The sequence below is a fragment of the Emiliania huxleyi genome, assembly GCF_000372725.1.
Source record: "Emiliania huxleyi CCMP1516 unplaced genomic scaffold EMIHUscaffold_87, whole genome shotgun sequence".
Lineage (NCBI taxonomy): Eukaryota > Haptophyta > Isochrysidales > Noelaerhabdaceae > Emiliania > Emiliania huxleyi.
Window position 1 is genome coordinate 45,209 of NW_005195508.1, and position 17,549 is coordinate 62,757.

The 17,549-nt window shown below is 65.0% G+C and overlaps 5 protein-coding genes across 5 annotated transcripts; 1 reads left to right on the top strand and 4 right to left on the bottom strand.

Annotated features, from left to right (window-relative positions):
• Window positions 1-2,441: 2,441 nt before the first annotated feature.
• Window positions 2,442-3,311, bottom strand: EMIHUDRAFT_219581 (hypothetical protein; the record flags this gene model as incomplete). The annotated part of the gene is made up of 1 exon (XM_005758268.1): window positions 2,442-3,311. The coding sequence occupies one exon, from the start codon at window positions 3,309-3,311 to the stop codon at window positions 2,442-2,444; it is 870 nt and encodes a 289-aa protein (XP_005758325.1).
• A 2,720-nt stretch (window positions 3,312-6,031) lies between these two features.
• On the bottom strand, window positions 6,032-7,963 carry EMIHUDRAFT_453544 (hypothetical protein; the record flags this gene model as incomplete). Its single annotated transcript, XM_005758269.1, has 8 exons — window positions 7,881-7,963; window positions 7,703-7,806; window positions 7,427-7,536; window positions 7,202-7,365; window positions 7,090-7,132; window positions 6,956-7,015; window positions 6,381-6,656; window positions 6,032-6,292 (listed from the first exon to the last, which is right to left on the bottom strand). Exons 4-8 carry the CDS (start codon window positions 7,339-7,341, stop codon window positions 6,032-6,034), a joined length of 780 nt encoding a protein of 259 aa, XP_005758326.1. The 5' UTR covers window positions 7,342-7,365; window positions 7,427-7,536; window positions 7,703-7,806; window positions 7,881-7,963.
• On the bottom strand, window positions 7,945-8,611 carry EMIHUDRAFT_47551 (hypothetical protein; the record flags this gene model as incomplete). The annotated part of the gene is made up of 3 exons (XM_005758270.1): window positions 7,945-8,062; window positions 8,334-8,383; window positions 8,441-8,611. Coding segments are annotated over 3 exons (339 nt in total), but the record flags the coding sequence as incomplete, so codon positions are not given.
• A 787-nt stretch (window positions 8,612-9,398) lies between these two features.
• EMIHUDRAFT_68858 (hypothetical protein) lies at window positions 9,399-9,614 on the bottom strand (the record flags this gene model as incomplete). Its single annotated transcript, XM_005758271.1, has 1 exon — window positions 9,399-9,614. A coding segment is annotated over one exon (216 nt), but the record flags the coding sequence as incomplete, so codon positions are not given.
• Window positions 9,615-13,910: 4,296 nt separating this feature from the next.
• EMIHUDRAFT_438815 (hypothetical protein) lies at window positions 13,911-15,300 on the top strand. The gene is made up of 2 exons (XM_005758272.1): window positions 13,911-14,485; window positions 14,649-15,300. The coding sequence occupies exons 1-2, from the start codon at window positions 14,019-14,021 to the stop codon at window positions 15,163-15,165; spliced, it is 984 nt and encodes a 327-aa protein (XP_005758329.1). The 5' UTR covers window positions 13,911-14,018; the 3' UTR covers window positions 15,166-15,300.
• Window positions 15,301-17,549: the final 2,249 nt, after the last annotated feature.

Genomic DNA, 17,549 nt, shown 5'->3' on the forward strand with positions numbered 1-17,549 from the left:
CTAACGGAAGAGACAGCGTACTTCCGAGAGTCGGCCAGGACGTGTCCTCGCTCGGTGAGCTGTCGCCCACCAGCGCGCGGCGACCGCGCGCACACCGTGCCCGCCGGCTCGCCGCCCTCCTCACCACCCGTCGGCGCTGTCCGCAGGCATGTGAGTCAGAACGGCGACCGCGCAGCGCGCGCGGGTGTCTTGCTCGCCACCACCCTCTCGCCCCCGCTCCGTGACCGCCGCCGCCCGCGCCACCGCCGCCGCCAACACCGCCTCGCGCCTCGCGCCTCACCCTCGCCGTCCCCGCCGCCCGCCCTCGACCTCGCGACGGCGTCCTTCTGGGGATCTGCGGGTGGCTTGCCCGCCTCGCCGCCGCCCCCACAGCGTGACCGCTTCCGCTCGATCGGTGAGCCGTCGCCCGCCACGCGCGCTCTCGCGGCGACCGCGGGCCGCTCATCGCCTCCGCCACGTCGCAGGTGTTTGATCTGGGCAGGAAGCGGCGCTGGTGACGGCAACCGGCAGCCACATGCACGGAGGCTAAGCGAGGTGCCTGTGTCCAAGTCTGAGTAGCCCGTGGCCGTGAGTGGCGTCAGGGGCAGTGTTCTGTGACTGTGTCCTGTGCGTGCTGTTCAGTGTGAGTCGGTGCAGCGGTGGGCCTGCTGCCGCTGCTAGACGTGAGAGCCGCTGTCCGTGCCCCAGCACGTTGCGCGGAGAGGCTATAGGGCGCCCACCCACGAGTGCTCGGGTGGGCGCGCCGCGGCTGTGCGAGTAGTAGTGCAGCGCCGCGCAGCGCTCGCCACGCCGTTCGTTTTCTTTTTTTTGAGAGCGCCTTCGTTGTTAATAGTACAAACCCAATGGTCCTCTGCGAGCGGTCCTTCGTTGCAGTCGCACACACGCACACGCCACACCGCACCGCGCGCCCGCCCACCGCCCCGCCCAGGCGGGAAAGAGATGAGGGGATGGGACAGCAAAGGAGGAACCCCAAACACGTATGGGAGGGTTCAGTAATGCGCCACGCTGCCCGGCGTTTCTCACTTTCCGGGACAGCCCCGCCCTTGTGAGGCAGGAAAGTGACGGCTACCCCGTACGCCCTGGTGCTGCTACCCCGACGCCGACCGCCCATTCCCCCCTCCTCGTTCCCCCCTCGAATGCTCTGGACCCCGACAAGCCGCCCGACGTTGGGCCTCTGCCCCGCACGCTCCCGCCCCTCTGCCCCTCACACACACCCAGGCCCGACATGCACATACAAGACAAACCCGGCGTCCTGCTCTCAAAAGAAAAGAAAAAATGGGAAGGAGGAGACCAGCGGGGGAGACTCCCCGCCTATGCAACACCCCAGAGAGGGGCTGCCATCGCCGAAGCTGTGCCTAAGCATAACTCCCAAACCCGCAGCGGCCCGGGGGGCCTTGGGGGCAGCCTGCCGGACCGCTGTTGCACGGGGCCAAGCCCCAGAAGATGAGAGTAGTTGATGGATCGGGCTGTCGACCGTGCCTCCCCTCTTTTCGTCAGAGTGGGACCTACGCCGCGCCGGGTAAGGGGCGCGCCCGGTCCTCGACGGAGCCGCGCGCCCCAAACGACCCAGGCGGCGAGTAGTCGGCCTCGAACCTTCGACTCGTAGTCGCCCGTGGTCAGCGCCCCTCCCCCCTCGCCCGTCCCTACTCGTACTGCTCTCGAGGCGCCCGCGGCATCTCAGGGAACGGACGTCGCCGAAAGTCCTTGTTCACGCCGAAAAGTACGTCTAACGCCTCCTGCTAGCTGGGGCACGCTCCCATGCGGCTGGGGGCCGCTCTCCAGGTCGATTAGGGCGCTTTTCGCGCGATTTTACGGAATTACGGATTGGAGGGGGGTGGCGTCACATAGGGGGAGGGGGAGACGCGCATCCGGGAATCAAGTTGGTGCCGGGAGTGAGGCTGCGTCGTCCGGGTGCTTCCGCTATTTCCGAATTGCGGCGGATGTGTTATTCCCTCCGGTCCTGTGCTCAACGCATTCCGAGTTTGCGGCCCGAAAAACCGCGCTGACGGCGTGCCACCTCGCGGTTTTTACTTTTCATTATTATTGTGAATGTCTGTGTCTTGATTTGCCAACAACAAACCTAAATTGTGAATGAAAGTGAATGTTTGGCGGTGGCACCGTCTCCAACTACCTATACACGGCCCGGACCTGCAAGCTGCATGCAAACCCCTCTGCGCGTGGGTGACGTACTTGGACATGTAGATGCACCCGCTCAAAGTCAAACAAAGTACTAAAACCATCTGCCTGGCGCAGAGAGACCGAGAGAGATCACACACAGAGAGAACCGTGTGGGGACAGCCGACACGTCACACTCGCACAAGACACACCACCACGACACAGTCGAAACACACGCCGGAACAATAACTACACGAAAAGCGACTGGCACAAGAGTCATGAGAGCGCGAGCCCAGGGGTACACTAACGGCGTGGCTCTCGTCAGGTCACTGCTCTCTCAGCACCGCCGCCAGAGACGCGAACGTTGTCGATCCCATCGGGCAGAAGGGGTTGCGGCAGCGCTTTGGCGCCCAGAGCTTGCCGGCCGGGTCAGTGAGGTTGACGTGGCGGCCGGCCCAGAGCACGAGGATGACGACCCCCTCGTCCATCGTGTAGCTCTGGTGCACGCTGAAGCGCGGGTTGGAGAAGAAGGAGCCGCCGCCGTGCGTGTGCACGCTGAAGAGGCGCGGGAAGCCGCTGTCGGGCACCTCGCTCGCGTCGAGGACGGCGTCCGGCTGCGAGAGGAGGCGGTTCTCGTAGAGCGCGCCCCGCAGCACGAACTCGACCTCGATGTCGGGGTGCTGGTGGACCGGGAAGGAGCGGTGAGGCTCGATCAGCAGGAGGCTCCAGCAGAGGTGGCTGAAGAGCCCGCAATGGTCCTCGGCCGCTGCCTCCTCGTACGTGCCGAGGTCGAGCGAGCTGAACTCGGAGCGCCAGGCAGCCAGCTTGTCCGAGCGGCTCAGGCGGTGCAGCGGCCTCAGCGCGTCGAGCCCGGCCGCACCGTCGGCGTCCGTGCGGTCGAGCCACTCGGCGACGAGGTCCACCTCGTGCGGCCTGAACGGGAGGTCGATGCGCTGCACGCCAGCCGCGTTGATGCCGGCGCAGCCAAAGAGCGAGGCCGGAGCCTCGCGGTAGCGTTCCCACGCCAGCTCGTGGTCGTCGACGCTCGAGAAGCGCTGCGAGCCGTGCCGCTGCAGCGGCTCCGCCGTCTCTTCGCACGGCTGGCAGTACGCGAGCTCGCCGAGCTCCTCGTCCTCTTCGGCCGGAGCGGGCTTGGGCGGGGCTGCCGGCGGCGGAAGAGCAACGCGGGACGCCATCTCCAGTCCGAAGCGGTCGGCCAGCGACAGGCCGAAAGCTGGCGAGTAGAGACACACGCACGCACCTCCCGACGAGGTCTCTTGGAGCAGAGCCGCGGCGAGTCCTTCGGCTCCTCTTCGGCCAGCCTTTGGCGAAGATTGCTTGGAAAGAAGAATTTTACAGATGGCTGTGTTTGCATGTTCAAAAGTGCACTTGCTGGGCCAGCAGAGAGAGCGATGTTTTCAAAAGCGGTGCACTTGCACCCTTTCAAAAAAGAAAACCCATGGCGCGTTATGTAGATATGCTTCGCCGGGTCGTCGTCTCAGCAGCGGCCCGCGGCGGCGCCCTTTCGCGTCGGTCGTCTCCGCCGCCGCCGCTGCTCCGCACGCTCTGCGCCGCTCCGGCGAGCGAGGCCGCTCCCGCGCCACACACGGCCCTCGCGCCTTCTGTACAAGCAGCCGGCCCGGCGAGCACGAGCCACGAGGTGCTGGGCCTGCCGCCCGACGCGTCGGAGCTCGATGTGAAGCTCGCCTACTACCACCTAGCGCTCGCCTACCGCCCCGACCAGAGCGGTCGGCCCGACGCGGCGGAGCGCTTTGCAGAGGTGGGGCGGGCATACAGCAGCATCATGGGCGAGCCGTGGGACGACGCGGCGGGCGTGCCGAGCGCGGCTCCCTCCCCTGCCGAGCCGGCGCTGCAGCCGGCCTCGCACGTGCCGGCCTTTCCACGCTGGGTGCACCGGCTCTCCGAGTACCTCGAGCGGGTGCCGCAGGCGGCTCGGCGCACAGCTGGGCAGTGGAGCCGCCGGAGCGGTGTGTGGAACTCGCGGTAGGTGCCGCAGCGGCTCGACCTCTGGCTGATGCCCTCGTACTCGTCCGTCATCTACCACCACCTCCGCGCCGGAGAGCTCGCGCAGGCGCTCTGCACCTTCGAGGCGAGCCCTTCCTAGACCTTTCCTCGACCTTTCCTGGAACCTTCCTGCAGGCGCTCTGCACCTTCGAGGCGAGCTGCGGAGCTCGGGCGGGCGGCCCTCTGTCTTTGCCCCTGACCCTCGCGCGCTCTCGCGTCGCGCGCAGGAGATGAAGATCGAGGGGGAGGTGCCGAGTCACGCCGTGTACGAGATGCTCATCCGCGGCTGCACGATTGCGATGCGCAGGGTGGGGCAGGGCGAGGTGCCAGACCACCTCACCTCGAACATGCTCAAGGCGAGGAGACACTTCCACACTACTAGACACTTTCTTAGACCGACCACACTCCTCGAACATGCTCACGGCGAGGCTGCCTCCGGCCATGCCCCGACCTGCGCCCGGGCCTGCTCGCGAGAGCCTGAGGCGGGGCGTCGCTTGGTCGCAGGTTGTGATGCGGCTGTGGAAGGACATGCACGAGATGGAGAGGCGAGATCTGCCGAGATTTGCCGAGATTCAACCCGAGACTGCTGGGATGAAGAGGGCGTGCGCGAGACGGAGAGGCGGCCAGACTGCTGGAGCCCTCTACTGCCGCAGCCTGCCCTCTACTGCCGGAGCCTGCCCTCTACTGCCGCAGCCTAGCCCTCCAGGCGGCCAGACTACTGGACGTACAACGAGCTGATCCGCGCCTTTGGCAAGGCGGGCGCCGTGCCGCAGGCCCGCGCGGCTCTTCGCGGCACGCGCCCAGAGACACGGCCACAGACACGGCCACAGACACGGCCACGCCATCTCCTGCAGGCCCTCGAGCTCTTCGAGCACATGTGTGGCAACGTGCGGCTGCTGCCGGAGGAGCGGGCATTCAACTCGATGCGAGCAACGCGACCTCTGCCCGACCGCCCCTCGCTCGCCCCGCCCCACGCCTCCGACCCGCTGCGCTCAGGTACGAGATGTGCGTCCTCTCCGGCAACTACGCCGCCGCGCTGCAGGCCGGATCGCTCGAGCCTATGGACGCGTCGTGGACATGTCCGGGACGCGGCACGGGGTCGGTAGGTCTTTGACGAGCACGAGGAGCTGCGCAAGTCGCTTTGGAAGCCTCGGTACACGCCCGTCTCCTTCTCGCTCCTGCTCGCCGCAGTGGCGCGCGAGGGCGACGACCTGCACAAGCGGATCCAGCAGCTGCCGCGCGTGCTCGCGCTGATGGACCGCCACGCCGTCTACCCGCGGGCAGAGGCCTGCGAGAAGCTGCTCTCCGCCTGCATCGCCACGCGCGAGATCGGGCTCGCCGCCGAGGCGCCGGCCGCACGCGCTTCGCTGCTCTGCCCTCGCTGCTCCATCCTCGCTGCACCGCCCTCGCTCCACCCTCGCTCCACCGCCTTCGCTGTTCCACCCCGACCCCTCACCCGCCGCACCTCCCGGACGGGCAGGTGATGAGCCTGATCGAGCGCGTCGGGCAGGACGTCGACCCTGAGATTGCAGCGCGGGCGAGGCGCACGATCGGCGAAGGCGAAGGAGGCGCGGCCCGCAGCCTTGACGAGCCCGCTGTGGAAGCAAAGCTCGAGAGAAGAGACAGCAGCAGCAGCTGAGAGCCTGCGGCCCGGGAGCGAGCAGCGTGCTGCTCCTGCCGTCGGCGCGGTTTGCGCGGGCCATTGCCCATTGCCCATTCGACACGACTGTTGATCTCTCGCGAATCTCCGAATCTCTCAAGCAAGCGGCTGATTCGAGGCTGATACGTTCTTTCACGTAAATACGTCAGTACATACACCTTCTCGATGCTTGAAGGGGTAAAGTACATTCGGACACACGTTAAAAATCCGCCATGCGCGCTCTCTAGATGTCTAGTCGGCAGGGCTGCTGTCGCCAACAGACTCGGGCGCCTTCGACCCCGCGCCAATCTCTACTCTACTCCTGCCCTCGCCGTCGCCCAGCAGCTTGCCGAGGCGCGACGCGAGAGGGCGCGGCACGTACGCGACCACGCGGCAGCCGGTGTCGACGTACTCCTCCTCCACGATGGTGCCAACCTTGTGCATCTCGGCGAGCAGCTCGCCGTTTGCGTACGGCAGCACGCACGAGACCCGCACCGAGAGGGAGAGCAGCGCCTGGATGGGAGAGGGGGGAGGGGGGTGTCCGTGTGAGGGCGGGGCACGAGCCGCGGGCCCGAGAGCGCGACGGCGGCGCCTTCTCGACGGCGGAGAGGAGCTTGGGCAGGTTCTTGCCCTGCGTGGCCGAGATGGCGACCGCATACGTCGGCGAGACGGTGTCGTGCAGCGAGACCCACTCGGTGGGGGCGGGGAGCTTGGCGGTGGCGGCGAGGACGGCGTCGGCCTTGTTGAGGGCGAGGATCTGCGGCGTGTGCTCCGCGCCAACCTCGCGCAGAATCTGCTGCACCGACCACGCCTGCTGCCGCCCGATCGGCGAGGAGGAGTCGACGACGTGCAGGACGACGTCGGCGTCCTCGCACACCTTGGGGCGGCAGGTGCGAGGGCAGGGAGGTGCGAGGGCAGGGAGGTGCGAGGGCAGGCAGGTGCGAGGGCAGGGAGGTGCGAGGGCAGGGAGGTGCGAGGGCAGGCAGGTGCGAGGGCAGGGAGGTGCGAGGGCAGGCAGGTGCGAGGGCAGGCAGGTGCGAGGGCAGGCAGGTGCGAGGGCAGGCAGGTGCGAGGGCAGGCAGGTGCGAGGGCAGGGAGGTGCGAGGGCAGGGAGGTGCGAGGGCAGGGAGGAGTGCGGACACGTGTACGTGTACGTGTGTGGAGGAGGACACTCGCCTCGAGCGTCGCGCGGAAGGCGGAGACGAGCTTGGTGGGCAGCTTCTGGATGAAGCCCACCTAGACACTTCCTAGACACTTCCTCTAGACACCTCCTAGACGAGCTTGGCGGGCAGCTTCTGGATGAAGCCCACCGTGTCTGCGACCATCACCTCCCGCCCGCCGGGCAGCCGCAGCCTGGACATGTCATGGACGTGTCATGGACGCGTCCCCTGCACACCTCCCGCCCGCCAGGCAAGCCGCAGCCTGCGCAGCGTCGGGTCGAGCGTCGCGAAGAGCTGGTCGTCGGCGTACACCTCCTCGCCGCCCTCGACCTTTGCGCAGAGCTGGTTGAGCAGCGACGACTTGCCCGCGTTTGTGTAGCCGACGAGCGCGACGAGCGGCATGGTGCCTAGACACTTCCTAGACACCTCCTAGACACTTCCCTAGGCCCTTTCGACGAGCGCGACGAGCGGCATAGTGCCTAGACACTTCCTAGACACTTCCTAGACACTTCCCTAGGCCCTTTCGACGAGCGCGACGAGCGGCATGGTGCCCCGCTTCTTGCGCGCGCCGCGCTGCAGCTCGCGCGTCGCCCTCACCTGCGCTTATACTATGTACATGAGAGCTGCGGCGTGAAGAGCGCCTCTTCACGCCTCCGCCTCGGATAAGGCCGCGCCCCGTCGCGCTCTAGGAAGCGTCTAGGAAGCGTCTAGGAAGCGTCTAGGAAGCGTCTAGGAAGTGTCTAGGAAGCGTCTCAGGAAGCGCCTGCTCGAGCTCCGCCTCGATGCGCGAGATTTGCTTGCGGTAGAGCCGCCGGTCGCTCTCGAGCTGCGACTCGCCGCTCCCCTTGAGGAACTGGCCGCCCGCGCCTGAGGGACGTGCCGCGGACACGTCGGGGACGCGTCCCACCGGCGCCCCGCGAGAGGAAGCGCCCTCTGCGCGCCCTTGCCGCCGCCCGCGGCGCCCCCCTTCGCATCCATGCCGGCGCCGGTCGTCATGAAGGACTTGAGCCGCGGAAGCATGTACCGCATCCGCGCCAGCGTCACCTGCAGCTTCGCCTCCCGCGTGCGCGCGCGCTGCGCAAAGATCTGCAGCCGCAAGGGCACGGGGCGCGGTCGCGTCAGTCTCCGGTCATCGCGACCGCCACCACAGGTTTCCGAAAGGGAGGGGGGAGGGGATGGCGCCTGCAGAATGAGCATCGTCCGGTCGACGACCTGGAGGCGCGCCGCGAGGTGAGGCAGGGCCGGGGTGAGACTCCGGGGTGGGATGGTCTCGGGGGGAGTCCGGCGGAGGCGAGAGGAGGAGGGGCGAGAGGCGCCCGCCGCCAGCAGAGGAGAGGCAGGGGCGTGCGGCGCGGCCGCAGCTTGAATCAAGCGCCTGCACGCCGAGCGCCGACTGCAGGTTGCGCTGCTGCGCGGGCGAGAGCTCGTCGTCGAAGACCACCGTCTCGATCCGAAGCGCCTGCGGGGCAAGGCGAGGCCTCGCGAGGGGCGGGAAAAAGACTCCGCCGCCATCCCCTCCCGGCGCGAGCGCCTCGACCGAGTCGCGAATCTCCTCCAGCTTGCCCGACCCGACGAAGGTAGCGGCGCTCGGGTGCTGCACCGCCTGGCAGCAGCGGCCGCGCACATCGAGCCCTGCCGTGTCGCAAAGCCTCTTGAGTTCGTCGAGCGAGTCGTCGAGCGTCCACGCAGCGCCGCGCTCGGCGTTGCCTGCGAGCGTCTTGTACCGCTCGCGCCGTATGTCGAGGCCCACCAGGTACGCCGCGCCCGACCGGATCGTGATGTCCTCCGACCCAAACGCGCCGCCGCTGCTGATCGTCTGCTCCGAGCCCGCCTGCATCGCCGCGGCGGCAGCGCGGGCGCACGGCGCCGGCCGCAGCGGCAGCACGACCGCGGCGGCGGCGCACGGGAGGAAGAGGAGGGCCGGCATCGGACGCCGAGACAATGGCGCAGTACCGGGGCAGTACCTGGTACCGTGAAGAAAGAATTTGCGGAGCACTTGTCTTTCCATGCGCTTTTTTCAAATCCCTGTGTGGTGGCGGCGTGCCGTTCTCCCATCCCTCCCTTGGGTTGTGTGTTTTCTTTCTTTCTTTCTTTTATGCGCTTTTTCCCCCCTGTCCTCGTCCCTTACGCGGCTTTTCGCGGCAATCGCGTAACGGGAGGCTCGCTGGCTTTTTGTGGCTTTTCGGACGGCTTTTTTGGCTTCTCCCGCCCTCCAACCCCTCTCTTGGCTTTTTTTACACACTCGGAGCACGGAGGACGGAGCTCGGAGGAGCCCTATGGTTTATTCGCTTCCGCGCGCTGGCCCCGGCTGCGTCCCCGCGCGGCCTGCCCGACGGCGTGGCGCCCGCCCTCCACCCACCTCCCCGCGCGGGGCCGCTCCGGGGCGACCCGGGCGCCCTCCGACCAAACTGCTCTATTACTATCATATAACAGTACACGCAGCCCTTTCTGTGCACAGACTACCTCATCTCTTTCCACTCAAGGATGATTCGCCGGAGAATGTGGTTGGGGAAGAGCATGGTCGACTCTAGGGCAAGACCCGACTTCGGGCTGGTTGCCCTACGCTGAAGCCAGCGCTCAATCGCCGTCCGCTCGTACGTATGCCCATCCGTCGCAAGGACTGGGTCCGTCATCAGCTCATGAGTGATCGGGCACGTGTACTCGTCGGGGACCTCCTCGTGCTCGGCTGCCTCCCCGCTCCCGGCTGCCTCCCCCTCCTCCGCTGCCTCCGTCTCCGCCACTACCCCCACCGCGGCTCCCGCCCCCTCCGCCCCCTCCGCCGTCGCCTCCTCCTCCACCGCCTCTCCCCCAACGGCCTCCGCCACAGCTGCTGTATCGACTACCTCAAGGGCCGCCGCTCCCCCAGCCAACGGGGCCTCCAACACTGTCGCCGAAGTGCCTCCCTCGCCCGCCCGCTGGCGCTGGCGCTGCTTCTTCGCCTTCTTGAGGAGCCGCGACTTGGCCTGCCGCGCCTCCGCGACCGCGTCAGAGCTTGCGACGTGCAGATACGCCTCGATGGCGTGCGCGATCTCGTCCACGGTGCCCGCCTCTGTCGCGGAACGGAGTGCCGCGTCGGCCACAGCGACTGCCGCTGGGTCGCACGCGACCGCCGCTGGCTCTGCCACTCTCGGCGACGGCTGCGCCTTGACCTTTTGCTTACCCTTCCTCCGCTCGGTTGCTGGACGAGGCGCCACCTCCTCCTCCGCTAGCAGCGCCGCCATCGCTGCGTCGGCGGCGCGCTGAAGGTACGCGTTGAGCTGCAGCGCCACCTTCTTCATAGGAATGCCGCAGAGGTTTTGCGGCGCGCGCTCAGCATCCGCCGCGGCCGCCCTTACATCATCAGCGCCATACGACCCCGTTTCGAGCAGGATGCCGACGGCCGAGAGGTTTCCGCTGAACGCAGCGAATCGGAGGGCCTTCCAGCCGCGCGTGTCCTCCAACCAGACCACGTCATGGAGGTTGAGCTGGTAGCTCCTGGAGAGTCGGTGCTTCTCGCCCGGCGCAGCCGGTCGAGAATTGACGTCGTGAAGGTTGGCCCGTGCGTCGACCAGGAGGCGCACGATTTTGGCGGCTTTATCTTTGCTTTCTTCGTAATGCCTTCTGTGAAGATCAGCCATCCCTTCCTCTGGCTCGGTCACCCTCTTGCCGCACGCAAGCATGAGCGCATTGTTGCCAAAGATATCGCGCTCCGCAGCCAGCGCCGCTACATTGCCAGCCTCGAGCAGCGCGGCCACCTGATCGGCATTGTTCTCAACGCATGCAAGAAGAAGTGGCGATGTGACCATAGCGTACCGGGCCTCCTCCAGCCTCGCCACGACGTGAGGAACGCCTATGCCGCGCGCCAGGTCTTCTGTCGTAAGCCCATCCTTGTCCTGTAGGCATATGCACTCCGGTTGTCTTGTGATGAGGTGGTTGATGCACATCTCTGCCGGCAGGAAACTTAAGCTTTCGACCTCGTAGACGGCCGCGCGCATGGCTAGCGACAGGGCGTGATCACCAGCGCTGTTGCGGGCTGTCGCGTCTGCCTTGGCTTTGAGGAGCGCGTCGACGATGTGGTGTTTGTTAATTTCCGACATGGTCCCAGAATAGCCAGCGCACGCCGTCATCAACAGCGTGTTCCCGTCGCTGTCACGGTCCTCATCGAGGCCCGAGGGAAACACATCGAGCAGCGTCCTGACAGTATCAATGTCGCGCGCGCCAACAGCTGCTCGCAGCCTCTTCCAGAAACCATTTTCGAGCTCTAGGGCGGCGTAGTGATCATCGTCAATAGTCGAGTACATGAGCCCGCGGGTGACCAACTGCCGCACCGTCTTTTCGATCTGCTCCAAGCTAAAGGTAGGTGCGAGAAAATGGGCCGCAACCTCGAGCCTAAGTCCAGCCTCGTCGGTGGTGCGCTCTCGGATGAGCCTCAAGAGCGCTCCGGCCAGCTCTTCATCTAGCTGTTCAGCGGGGAACACCATGACACGGCTCGGTAGCAGTGAAGACCGGCGCCACAGGGCTTGGGAGCTGAAGCCCAACACGAAACTGGGTTCCGGCTCCTAGGGAGGGTGGTACCTTTTCGAAACTGAAACGCGGAACGCGATCTGTCTCGCGTTCCTCAACGCTTGCGATTCAGCTGTCGCGCCGCTGGATGATCTTGCTCAGCTCGCCGAGCTCGACCTGAACGCTCAGCGGCGCGACCGCTGAATCGCAGCCGTTCGTTCGTGCTGCACGCATGCATCGTTGCAGTTTCAGATTACTTCCCCCCCTCCCTACCCAGATAGGGGGATATTTTTTTGACCGCCCCAGAGGGCCCCGCAATAGGTAGGTAGGTGGTGGTGGTGGGCTTGTAGGCGGGAGGGTCCGTGCCCTCGACTCTGTCGAGGGAAGAGAGTGCCGTTTTGGAGCCGTCCAACGCCTCGAGAGCCCAGTAGGCCATGCTCTGGCGGGCTCGCGAGCGGCGCGCACCGCGGTACAAGCCGGCGCGCGGCGGGCGCTGGGAGCCTATTCACAGAGGGCCAACGGGTATTTTTTCGCTTCGCTGCGCGGCTGGGAATAGGTAGGTAGGTGGGGCACGGAGCCTGGCGATTGGCGCCCGCAATAGGTAGGTAGGTAGGGCGTTTTGGTGCGAGTCATAGGCAACAGACCCCCTATCTGGGTAGGAGCCGGAACCCTGGGTTAGGGTGGACCTAGAAAGAATTTTACAACAAAGCAGAAAGAAAAGCGATCTGCCTTGTGTGTGAAAAATTAAATATTCTTAGCTTCGCCCTTGCCTCCGAGACTAGGGACAGTCACCATCCGTACACAGGAGAGATGGGAGTGCGCCTCGCCCTCGCTTGCCCTGTCTGCACAGGATAGCGTGCCCCGATGACGGCGACACTTAGCGAGGGTCACTGCGCAAGGAGGTTTGGTTGTGCTTTTTCTTTTTTGCTCTCGGGGGAATGTTCTCTCGGCGCCCATGGCCTTCTGAGGTTTCGTACTAATGACGTCCTTCTTGGCACTTCGGGCGTCGGTTGTGCGTATCTGTTGTGTCTAATTCCCCCGGTAATGTGTTACGGGTATCGGTCGCTGATTTGAACGCTACCTCAGACCATCATCTACTCTGCTTACTTCGGCCGTCGGCCGCTCGGTGGTCGAGTGGCTTCCGGATCGAATCGGCAGATTGACCCTTATAATTTTTCCACACCTGAGCCCAATTTTGCTTAGATGCACGCTTAGCGCTTGGTGTGCGTTCGTTTTTCGTCACGGGTAAGCCTTGTGTGTGTGAAAGAAAAGCAGGTTTCGTACTAGTACCCATACACGGCCACAGTGCACAGACAACCCCAGTCGGTGCCGCAGTCGCCCTTCGTACTTTGCGTAGCGACACGCCCACGCAGTGTGCATCGCCAGTCGAACAAGCAGCCCCCCTCCCAAAGCGGCCGCCTTCCCAGGCAGCGCCCGACCTTTACGGCGAGAAGTGGACGCGGAACGTCCCGCGCAGGCCGTCGCGCCACCCAGATGTATGTATGTAGGAAGAGGTGAAGAACAAGCCAGGCTCGGACTGGACACCAACGCGGTATGGGTGGACGCTGGACAGATGATGACGGCACGCACGAGCGACACACAGACACAAACAGGCTCACAAGACACACAGCCAGCTGGCTGCCACACACTCTGAGTTGGCACCCAGACCTCCTCGCCCTCCCAGCCATACCTGTTCACAGCAGTAGGTGTGAAGAGCAACCAAGCTCCAAGGACGCTTTGGATCTCTTAGTACGCTCGCTGTTTCTCGCGCGCGTGCCCGGTCTATTGAGTAGTAATTCTTCTGCTGTGAGAGAGAATAAAGAGAGAAAGAAAGAAAACAGAGAACCCAAGGGAGGGATGGGAGGACGGCACGCCGCCACCACACAGGGATTTTAAGGAGAGGAGTGTGGTGCTAGCCGTCGCCCACCCTAACCCTTGGTCGTCTGCCTCTTTCCATCTCCCTTCGCAGTCCCTCGCCGATTCTCGCTGCAACCTTCATGCCAACCTCACTGTCGTCCCACTCTCGTCGTTCTCTCCCTTCTCGCTTCCTCCTCTGTCGCGTCGCTCTCGTCTGCCTCGTTCGCGACGCCGCCGCCGCCTGCCGATCCCTTGCTCTCGCGGCTTCTCCCGCCTTTCGGCGCAACTCTGCCCTCCTCGCGGCATATTTCGGCCCCTCGAGTTTATCGAGCTCTCCTCGCGCAAGGTCCAAGGACGACTCTTCTGACGCCCACTGCGATCATTTGCCGCCAAGTCATATCGTTGCTCAGGTCCACTCTCTCTTCGAACACTTGTACCTCCACCGATGATGTTGGCGCTGTGAGAGAGAGCATTTTGGAAAAATTCTTCTGTGTTGTTTTTAAATTCTTCTGCCAGGGGAGTGCCGGGGTGGGCGTCGTACGTCAGTTCGCACCTGTGTCGAGCCTGTGTGTTGTGAGAGAGAGTTGTGTTGTTTAAATTCTTCTGTCAAGATTTTCGAAGTCGGCGTTTCCAGCTATCAAGGCTGGCTGGGGACTGAAGCGCCTCCCTCCAGCTGGCCATCCCTGCGCCTGGACGCTGCACGCAATCCCACCCGGCAGATTCACCACGATCGAGCTGTCATGATGGCCGCCTTCATTCTGTCTGCCCTCCCTGCGGCGCCGCCCTCCCCGGGCCCGTGCGATATCTACGCCTCCGCGGGCACGCCCTGCGTCGCGGCGCACTCGATGACGCGCTCGCTCTTTGCAAACTACAGCGGCCCTCTCTACCTCGTGCAGCGATCCTCCGATCTGGCGTCCGACGTGGTGGTGGTCAAGGAGGGGCTTGCAGCGGTGGCCTCGCAGGATGCCTTCTGCGCTGGCACCAACTGCACGGTCACGCGAATCTTCGACCAGACCGAGCGCGGCAACCACCTCAACCGCGCGCCGTGGGGTGGCGCCAGCAAGCACTCGGAGAGGGGCGTCAACGCCGCGCGCCACAAGCTGTCCGTCGGCGGCCGCACGGTGTACGGCGCCTACTTTGAGGGTGGCATGGGCTACCGCTGCGACTCGACCTGGGGCGTCGCCACCGGGAACGAGCCCGAGACAATGTGCACGCGCCCCCCGGCCCTGCGTGGTGCCTGCCTGAGGCGCTGCAAGAGAGGAGCGCCTCAAGCCCCGACCCCGTCTGCCGCCTGCCTGGCGGAGGAGCCTCGAGAGAGGAGCGCCTCAAGCCCCGACCCCGTCTGCCGCCGCGCGCCCGCTCCGGCTCAGGTACATGGTAACGGCGGGCCGCCATTACAACGGAGGCTGCTGCTTCGACTATGGCAACGCCGAGATCGACGCGCTCGACCACGGCAAGGGTACGATGGAGGCGATCTACTGGGGCGACTCGAAGGGCTGGAGCCGCGGGGCGGGCGACGGCCCGTGGGTGATGGCCGACATCGAGAATGGTCTGTGGGCGGGCAAGGACAAGGTGGAGGCGTCAAACACGCCCATCACAGGCGCCGAGTTTGTGACGGCGATGGTCAAAGGCGGCAGCAACGGCTTCGCCCTGCTCGGCGGCGACGCGACGCGCTCGGACGGCCTCAAGAAGCTGTACGAGGGCCCCCGCCCGCCAAAGTACCAGCCGATGAAGAAGCAGGGCGCCATCATCCTCGGAATAGGAGGCGACAGCAGCGACTGGGCGGTCGGAACATTCTACGAGGGCGTCGTGACGGCAGGGTACGCGTCGGACGCGACCGACAAGGCGGTGCACGCCAACATCGTCGCGGCGGGCTACGGCCGGTAGAGCTAGCAGCTACACACTCCGGGGGGGCTCCGAGGCACACAGCGGGACCGGCAGCGCTCTCCATGTCTACACTCGTTTAAGATCGTGTCGTATTGCACTAGGGTATGATCGACTACAGAACTCACGTAACGTACGCATGACTTTTACTTTGAAACATGAATCTTGCCCGCGACTACGAAAACCCCCGCGGTGCGCCGCCCCGGCCCGGGGACACCCCCCCAGACAACCGAAAACATCAAAAATGCCAACACACTGTCAGAGAGAGAGGGTCGCGGACTCGCACCACCGGGCGCACACCGCGCGTGGCGACAGTGTCGGTGTCAGTGTCGGTGCGCCCTGTGCGACACGCGCAGCACGAGAACCACAAAAGAGAACGGAGAGTCAGACGAGAGCTCTCGAGCCTCGACTGCACACTCGAATGGGGATGGGGGCCACACGGGCGCATGCAACTCGGCGTTCAAGCTGTGCACAGAATCGGCGCGCCCCCACCATGCCCACGCACATGTGCGGAGTGTGTGAGGAGACTGAAGAGGGAGTGATGCACTAGAGCCCTCCAAAAAGATCGTCCCTCGAGCGCGACTACACGCGGTCGACTTGCGGCGGTGGCGCCGCCTTGTCCAATTCCTCGGTGTCGGAGGAGAGACGGCTCGTCGACGGCTCGTCCGAGCATGTCGGACGCTCGTCTCCCCCGACCAGCAGCACGCCCGCGTCGCCCGCGTCGCCCTTGACCGGCTTGACCGAAGGGCCTGCAGAGCTGGAGCCTGAGGCGGAAGGCTCGGCCAGCGTCGAGGAGGAGCGCCTCTTCCGGCGAGGCGAAAGTGACTCGGACACGGTGCGACTGAGCTCACGCATGGACCCCTTTCGAGCGCGACTCGGGGTGGCGCCGAGCACCTTCGCCAAAAGGGCAAGGGACACCTACGATTCGACTCCCAGGCAATTCTCTTGGCCTGAATGCCGGAGACACGGCGAGGCGGGGGACGCGCGCGCCTCGCGGTGCAGACCCGGGAAGCATGCGACGGCGAGGTCGCGGTAGATACCGGAAGCAACCAGCTCTTGCGGTGTGGTCTCAAAAAATCGCGCAAAGGCGCAGCCGTCGCGGTCCGGGTCGTTCTCGTGCGCCATGACGATGGGTAGCCCTCCCTCCCGCACCCGCTCGACCTGCTCAGCGAGCCGGTCGTCCGACCAAGTTGCCTCGCACAGGTACAGCAGCATGTGGGTCGCTCGCTGCGGAATCTCCGCCCCACCAACTACGATCACGCCAGTGAAGGCCGTGGCGAGCTCGTTCGCCATACCCCGCGCACCGCGGTTGGCCGTCGACGCCCAGAGGACAACCTGCTTTGGAAACCTGAGGTTTTTGCCTTGCAGCTCGCCGGGCACGGTGAGCGGGAGCGACTTGGACGCAGCGTAGGTTGGCGTTTTCAAAAGCAGGGCCTGAGGATGGAGCGGCAGGTGAGCACTGCAGTGGGGTGTAGTGGGTGACGCGAATAGATGAGGCGCCTCAGAAAGCATCTTGAGCGAGACCAGTTGGAATTCCTCGATGCGCATCCACACAACCAGCGGCCACTTCGCGTCGAAGATGGCAGGCTGGAGGTCCTCCGGGCACTCGGCTCGCAGTTCCTGCAGCCAAGGCCGCGGGGGTGAGGTGCGCACACGGCGCTGCGCTTTCTAGCGTATACTCCGGGCCGCCTTGATCGTGCCGCCGCCCTTGGCTGGGTCCGCCTCTTGAACGAGAACGAGCGGCTTCCGCTTCTCCAGCGAGGAGCGGATCTCGCGCAGGCAATTCTGTGAGGGGTTGAGGGGCACGGTGAAGGTGAGGCCGGAAGCTTCCCGCGTGGGCGAGACCGGTATGCGATGGGGTGAGAGTGGACTACCGTGTCGGCCCGGTTTTTTGGGATGGGGGGGGGGGGGGGGCTTGCCTTGCTTCGAAAGTACCCCTTAGAGAGGAAGAAGAGGATCACCTGCGAGCGATCGATGTAGCTCTCCAGCGCGCCAATATCCTCCAGATCATCAACCTGAGTGCACCACGCGGGCGTGGCACCGTCTTCATGCCAACCGGTGTCGATGTCGAAGAAGCAAAAGTCGAACTGGCCTGTAATTGTTGCCGGAATGCTGGTGCCGTTGTTTACGAAGCGGTACTCGAACGTCGTGGACGTGTTGGCCTGTAGACTCACCTGTGCAAACTCCGTGCCGAGGCTTCCATTTGTAGAATAGCGGCCGTTCTGCGTGCTGTCCCATGGCGTATATGCCGTCAGGCTCTTGACGACGAGGTCGATTTCTTGGTAGCCACCTGTGCCATCAAAAGTGTAGCCGACTCGGTGCAGGCGCATCTCCATCGCCTCGCTGGAAGGCGGCGCGGAAGGCGGTGCATCTGTGCAGTTGCAGCC

What these genes read in the sequence shown, in the direction of transcription:
- EMIHUDRAFT_438815 (XM_005758272.1), top strand. Translation starts at nt 14,019, where the DNA reads ATGATGGCCGCCTTCATTCTGTCTGCCCTCCCTGCGGCGCCGCCCTCC. An exon ending in GGGAACGAGCCCGAGACAAT is followed by an intron (nt 14,486 to 14,648) that starts GTGCACGCGCCC and finishes GCTCCGGCTCAG; the next exon opens with GTACATGGTAACGGCGGGCC.